At 34.3% G+C, this 7,669-nt stretch overlaps 1 protein-coding gene across 1 annotated transcript; it reads right to left on the reverse strand.

Annotated features, from left to right (window-relative positions):
* Positions 1-7,228, reverse strand: tspan33a (tetraspanin 33a). The gene is made up of 8 exons (XM_073868540.1): positions 6,839-7,228; positions 2,984-3,038; positions 2,515-2,642; positions 2,312-2,386; positions 1,641-1,736; positions 1,033-1,161; positions 773-935; positions 1-729 (listed from the first exon to the last, which is right to left on the reverse strand). Exons 1-8 carry the CDS (start codon positions 6,935-6,937, stop codon positions 629-631), a joined length of 846 nt encoding a protein of 281 aa, XP_073724641.1. The 5' UTR covers positions 6,938-7,228; the 3' UTR covers positions 1-628.
* Between the last annotated feature and the right edge of the window lie 441 nt (positions 7,229-7,669).

Consider the following 7,669-nt stretch of genomic DNA (forward strand, 5'->3'; position numbering starts at 1 on the left):
TTTAAACTGCTTAACATAACACAAAGTTGTTACAGTTTGGTGTAAGTCCAAAATTCCTAGTTTAAATAAAAATAGTGTCCATCGTCTAATTCAAAATGATACAGAATCATTATCTTGGTTTTACCTTAAGCCAGTGGTTCACAAACTTTCTCCACTGGCCCTCCTTTTGTAGAAAAAAATATTTTCATATACCCTTTGCATGCAAACTCCTTATAGGATGTATTTAAAACAGTGTAATACATTACTGCAACTTCAATGTGTGACATCTTACTACAAAAACTTAATGAGAAACAAATGGGGGCATTCAGACATAACTCTGAATTAATATAGTACAAGAGTACTTTAGGTTATCCTTAATTCTCAAACAACAAAATGTGGTGTACATAAAATACCAAAAAATAGTTTTATTGACCTGCTGATTCTAACTGTATCTCACATTATTTATACAAATATTCATATTCACAAAAGATTATATTGCACATGAAAACATAACTTTGTGAGCTTTGTTTTCCTTGTATAAAATCCGATCCATGTGAGTCAACTCAGACAGCAATGCGTTCCCATGTTGATGACAATCAAATACAGTTTGGTTTAGTTGAATGCCTCCAAAAGCGCATATACAGGGAGTTCAGCTCCAGGGATCTGAGTGATGTCGAAGGTTGTAGTCCTGTAATTTAATCTGATCTTGGATTTGACTGATAAGGACTTGGGAGAGCAGGATTCCCACCAGCTGAAAGAGAGGAAACACACATGCTATCATCATGAGTCTTTTGCTGTGGGATGGCCAGGCCCAGTGCAATGCCTCCAAGTAAAAATAGGTTGCTGTGGATCCAATTAACTACTTTATCAATACAGCCATTGGTATTAATAAATTCACTTGCTGTAAGGTAATCCTTCTTCTGCATCCCATGACCACACATAGTATTTATTACAGTCTGGCAAAAACAAAACAAACAGACAAAATGTATTTGGCCATTTCAGACCTCAATGTAGATATAAGCACACACACAAACACTTAAGGAGTTTTTTTACCTCGTTTTCAGCGAACAGACAGCAGGAGTAGGGAACTGAGCAGCGTTCATGACTGGGGTTCTCTTCAGAACAATTAAAGTAGATGTTTTGAGACCAATCCATGTAAGAGATTCCTCCACAGCAGTTAAACTTTACATCAAAAGACAAAAACATAATCATGAGCAAATAATAATGCAATAGAAAAACAGATTTGATCTAAAATGTAAATATTCAGTAATGTGCAAAAGTCTTAGGCCAGTGGTTCCCAAACTTTTTCAGTGTGTGGCCCCCCTTGTGTACGGTGCATTCCTTTGCGGCCCCCAAAAGAAAATTTGTGACAAAAAACTGTTCTAAAACTCAACATTTTATAAAAAAAAAACCCATTAAATTATACAAAAAGTAGTACTTTTGGTTAGTAGCCTTATTTTTTTTTAGGTTTAATTACACAGAATTCATGATAAATTAATGTATTTCATAAAATGTCATAAAACTGGGGTCCCCCTGGCACCTTCTCGCGGCCCCCAGTTTGAAAACCACTGTCTTAGGCCACCATGAGATTTATATAGTATAATAATCTCATATATATAATCATGTATCAGTCACAAATTACATGGATTTACATGGCTTACCTCTGTTTGTCCATAATCAATGAGATTTTGTAGATCTAGATCATCCCTGTAATGCTTCATTGAGCTGTTGAGCATTTCTGTAACCTTGACACGTGCCTGTAATGGACAAATACTTTCTGAATGTCTGAAACTCTGATATTTCATTAGGTCTCATTTATTAATAATGAATATAAAAGGCTTTATGAGAAAAATACCTGTCTACATAATTATCAGGGAATCAGGTACAGTGTGGTGCATTGTGAAATACAACTAACAGACAGTAGAGGGTGCAATTGAACTAAAAATTGTTATGTCATGTCAGGTTCAGTATCTTTAAATAATATAATTATGCCTGTCTCTACAAACCCTTTACAAAAACACATTTATTAATTAAGACAGTAAAATTGTATATTACATAATACAGGTCAAATTTAGATCATGACAAAATGGACATTTGTGTACAAATAGATTTATTTTGTGCATTTGACACATGCTTTTATCCAACCTAAGCGACTTACAGTGCATTACAATCTATACATTATATCAGTATGTGTTTTTCCTGGGATCAAACCCACGACCTTGTGCTAACCCAATGCTCAACCACTAAGCTACAGGAACACAGGTCAATACTTGCTAATGGTATGCATACTGAGACTTGCTATGTTCTATTATTAGTACACCACATATTTTACCTTGTCTGAAAAGACAAAACCCAGAACACCAGCCACTAGCTGCAGCAGAAAGAGTACAGTCAAGCAGATGCAGAACTGCAGGAGAACAAGTAAACAAATAAAACATCTATTAGAAACAACATGAAACACTTCCTGTAACCCACTGCAAATGTTTATAAACAGCATGAGGGATTCTACTGAAGTCTGTTTGTCAAGCTACTGACCGTCTGCAGTAAGCAGATGTTTTCTCTCAGAGATCCCACGCAGCCACAGAAAGTGAGGAAGAACATCAGGACCCCCACTATCATCAGTAGCAGAGCAGGATCAACAGTCAGACAGGCAAACGCTGTCTCTGCATAAAAACACAAACACATTCATATCAAACACAGAATGAAAAAATATGAATTGATGGTTAAGAACTGAAATTGAAAGCCAGATTTTCAGATGCATTTGAAGTTTAGATATCAGAGCAATTTTGCGCTTGTAAAGTATTCTTTCTTAATAATGGCTCATATGCTGTTTTTACATTACATCGCTTTCAACTTTTCAAATTATTTGCAGGACCTATGGTAATATACCACCTCAGACCCCCAAGGGGACCCAGACCCCCTGTTGAAGACTATACTTCAGCTTTATATACTATAATGCTAACTAAAAGTTATAAATACTCTAACTATAAATAAATACACTTACCATGTTTTACTATTCTGGAATAAATCCCAACAGATATCAGGACCAGTGCGATTACCTGTAACAGACAGATAAGACAATAGACATCAATAAAAGTCTGTTTAGTACCTAATACTGTATGTTGTGTACACAGTGTGTGTAGCCAATTCTATATCTTTAATAATATCTCTTAAGGGTGCAGCCTAAAATAGTTTTTCTTTGGTTTTAAATGTGTAAAGGACACGTTCTGTAAAGGTTTTGAAAGGTCTTTTAATCAAGGGTGCATATGTTCCTTTAATTGACTGGTTTATGACTTTACAAGGAGCAAAATCATATACAAGAAGCAAACACATCAGAATTTGATAAAGTTCATGGTATGAAGAGTGCTCGAAATCCTTCATGTAGAAGTGAAACTTCAGACAGCTTTTAATCTCTAGTTCACCAACCACTGAAGTTCCCAGTTTGTTTGACACAATGAAGCCTCTCTCTCTCTCTCTCTCTCTCTCTCTCTCTCTCTCTCTCTCTCTCTCTCTCTCTCTCTCTCTCTCTCTCTCTCTCTCTCCATATAAAACAGCTATCAAGTTACTATGAAACTCTGCATCCTTTTATCCCTGAGAATGCAGTGCCTGTCTGAATGAGTTCACTTCAAAGCAAATAGCCTAACCTTACTTAGAGGACTTATTTTTACCAGTTGAAAACCCAATGTCTTTACATTTATTCACTAAAATACACTTATTTATATTGTTATAGGTCGTGGGTTTTACTCCTATGGAGTAACAATAAAATAAAATAAAATAAAATAAAATAAAATAAAATAAAATAAAATAAAATAAAATAAAATAAATTAAATTAAATTAAATTAAATTAAATTAAATTAAATTAAATTAAATTAAATTAAATTAAATTAAATTAAATTAAATTAAATTAAAGAAAATTAAATTAAATTAAATTAAAGAAAATTAAATAAAATAAAATAAAATTAAATTAAATTAAAAACAAAATAAAACACTTGACGGTACCCACTGACTTCCATAGTATTTGTTTTTCCTACTATGGAAGTCAAAGAGGCTCAAACAGTTTTAGAACAACAAGGGTAAGTAAATGATGACAAAACGTTCATTTTTGGGTGAACTATCCTTTTAATAAACAATTTTATCTCTATTGGCTGCATATTTGGCTTATTATGATGTCCAACCGATGTCCGAGAATCAGACACAGTAGATAACTTTAAATCTAGACTTAAAACTTTTCTCTTTAACAAGGCATTCATATAATTTGTTTTAGTAATGGTACTTATCTCACAATAGCTAGCTTGTACAAGCTAATAAATAAATAAATTAAAACCTTATTTTCGTCAAAACTCCAAAGCATGGTAAATGTCATTAATACTCTTTAGTAATATGTTGAAACTTTGAATTAGTTGTCGGTTGAGTCTTAATTTCCACATATGGTCGGGTTGCGATTTTGGCTGTTGGCTTTTCTGTTTCTGTTTTAAAGATCATATGGGGGGCCCCATACATAGACTCGCCCTGGGCCCACAAATTTTCTAAAATCATCAACTATATGTAATACACTTAACCAGCAATAGTTAGCCTGTCCGGAACCGAGCTGACTTAAACCACATCACTGTGTGACACTTGCTTTACATGTGAATGGCCCCTACACTAATAAGATTTTGTTTCTCTCTCCCTGTCTCGTCCTCGATCCCGAGGACAATGAGACAAACAGATCCAGTTCCGGTAAATGTGAAAATCGGCACACCTCTGATCTACTGGCTGTTCTTCAACATGATGCCCAGCTGATGCCTGACCAATGACCACCGGCAGAACCCGCTTAATCTCCGCTTAATCTCCTTATCCATTTCGATGTATATATATATATATATATATATATATATATATATATATATATATATATATATATATATATATATATATATATATATATATATATATATATATATATATATATATATATATATATATACAAGGGTTTTTCCCCCCTATGACTTTTTTTACTTCCCCAGCTAAAAGGTCCGGGGTTTTTTTCTCCTAGGGGGTTTTTCAACCCGGGGAGGCAGCCTTCTTGGGCTTAACTTCTATACGTTACATTAGTAATACGATCGCTTATGTTGATTCATAGCCGCAGCAAATTTAGCTGCTTGTGCTATCGTGTATTATGTTGTGCCATCTGTCGATTTTCTGTGCTTTTCACTGCTTCTATTAATGTAAAGCTGCTTTGATACAATTTGTGAAAAGCGCTATATAAATAAAATTGAATTGAATTATTATAACTGCAATGATATAATGTAATAACAAATTGATTTTATTTGGTCAAATTTATTTAAATTAAACATGATCACGTGCTCAGCAAATTAAGAGTTTTTAATTTTTCATAATCATATGATGTCCATCTTCATGTGGTTTAGTGGCCTCAAGCAGCAATTCAAAAATTTAATACAAATATATTTTAAGCATTTTCTCATACACATTACAAAAAAATGAAGAAAACAAGTTTTCACATGTTTAAGCATCGTCTCTGTTCACAACAGACCCGTAGGCCAAAGATTCACTTCCACAATTTCAAAACAACCCTTACAGTCTAAACATGTAGACATGTATCCCCAAACACTCCCCAACACTGCCGGTACATTACAATGCTGTACAGCTACAGTATCACTGAAAGCTAAAAGCAACACATATGTGCATATTATCAAACTAAAAAAGAGGGCTTGGTGCCTCTCCCTCCAGTGCTTACAAAAACCAACCCAAATGTCAACAACAGCAACAACAGAGTCTTGTAGCAAAATGCAAAGCATTATAATGAGTTATAACAAATAGCGAGGTTTACGCACAAAATCTCCTTAGGTATTTCCATTTGCATATTTACACCATCAGGCCTGCAATGAACTACAATGTGATTGCTACTTTTTAATAGTTACATTGTTGCTGTGAGCTGACTTTTGTCACATGTCCAAATCAGCCCCACTGTTTAATCCACTAATCCATGCCCATTTCAATTTAAAGAGTTAACCAAACGATGCATCCAAGACTCTTAGATATTTTGGGTATCTACTAAAGAAGCACCTATTCACGTAGGTCTATTATGCACTGAATACTACAGGGCAACAAATAAAAGCACGGGGCCCTCACTCATACAAAACACACTGGGTTTCTTTATCAGCATACGAATCAATGAGACCCGGTGCTTAGCAACAGCCACAAGCTCAAAAAGTTTGGGTTCGTAAACTGGCAGTATCGAGAACTTAACAAAAGAGGGTTTTGTTTAATGTAAACTCATTATTATTCTAGTAAGATCTTATTGCACAGCAGGCTCAACTTATTGGGGCAAAATGCTGGATGGGAGTTTATGTCAAGATCGAACAGGTTCAGATGTTGCACTTTGTAGGATGAAATGTTATGCATGCCCTTAGTATGCTAAGAATCTACCCTATTGTTGAGACATGCCCATAGGTGATGTTTTAGTATGTTCATACCTAAACACACATTTAAAACTACAAGTATGTTTTGAAAGTCCTTGCAGTAACTATAGAAACCATCATCAAGATTTAACTGGGTTTAATGGTTATAATGGCAATTGTATTAGTTTCAATGAAAACTATAATGATCTCATTGGGTCTTTACTGGTAATGTACTCAGTTCTGTTAATGGGATGATGGGAACCAATAAATACCATCCTACAGGATGGAGTTTAAAAGTCAAGATGGAGTTTAAAGTCATTTGGTTAAACATTAATAATTAAACCAAAGGACATGAGTAACAACACTTTTTTATATAACGCAATCTTTTGTTTATTTACTCTAAAGATTATGTTTTTAGTTCTTATTAACTTTTATAAGCAGAAGTGAGCATCACTTACCCAAAATATCATGTTGAAGAAGAAAAGTAGATATTTGACCACTGGGCTTACGAAAGAGTAGTCTTCGTCATTTTTTGCTGTTCGATTTGATCTTGACATGATTAAATTGATATGAAGGTTGTCATACACAAACCTTTAGCAATAACTCATATTTGCGGAATCAAATTGCGGCTCTTTCTGAAACGACTCGCGTCAACTCTCTCGGTGTGTGTTATTAAACACCCAGCATCGCAAACTACCGCAATCACAAAAACGCATCGCAATGAATCTGTGTGTGTCGTCTTTAAAGGTATTTCCTGATTTAGTACAGTCAGCCAACTCGGAAAAAGCTGAACACAGAGCCCATGTGCACAAAAGAGCAGCAGTGGGCGTTTCCTTCCTTCCTCCTCGTTTATGTATTACTATATACAGGTATGAGGTACCTGACTCACTGTAAAGTCAAGGTGAATCCAAGCAAACAACAAGATATTATGTGATTAACACGACATCTTTTTTATAATATCGAAATGACGTTAAAACGACATATTTTCTCATAACAACAACAAGATACTATGCACGGCATCTTTTCTAAAATAACGATATGTTATGTCATTAATGTTTTCTCGATATAACGAGATATTCTGTCGTTAAAACGACATGTTTTCTTGTAATAACGAGATATTATGTCATTAATACTAAGCTTTTCTCGTTGTAACGAGATATTATGTCGTTTAAACGACATTTGTTTGTTGGCTCAATTATATTTTTGTCTACAAAATTATTTAAAACGTTTAAGCATAAACCTTCAGATCAAAAGATGTTTATATATAATGTGAAACAATATAGTAAATG

The sequence above is a fragment of the Misgurnus anguillicaudatus genome, chromosome 1, assembly GCF_027580225.2.
Source record: "Misgurnus anguillicaudatus chromosome 1, ASM2758022v2, whole genome shotgun sequence".
In the NCBI taxonomy this organism is placed as follows: Eukaryota; Metazoa; Chordata; class Actinopteri; order Cypriniformes; family Cobitidae; genus Misgurnus; species Misgurnus anguillicaudatus.

Bases quoted from the DNA above. Each gene is read 5' to 3' on its own strand.
- tspan33a (XM_073868540.1), bottom strand. From the start codon at position 6,937: ATGTCAAGATCAAATCGAACAGCAAAAAATGACGAAGACTACTCTTTC. The intron at 3,039-6,838 runs GTAAGTGATGCT...TGTCTGTTACAG, and splicing joins TCTTCAACATGATATTTTGG to GTAATCGCACTGGTCCTGAT. The intron at 1,162-1,640 runs GTAAGCCATGTA...TTTGATGTAAAG, and splicing joins TTGATTATGGACAAACAGAG to TTTAACTGCTGTGGAGGAAT.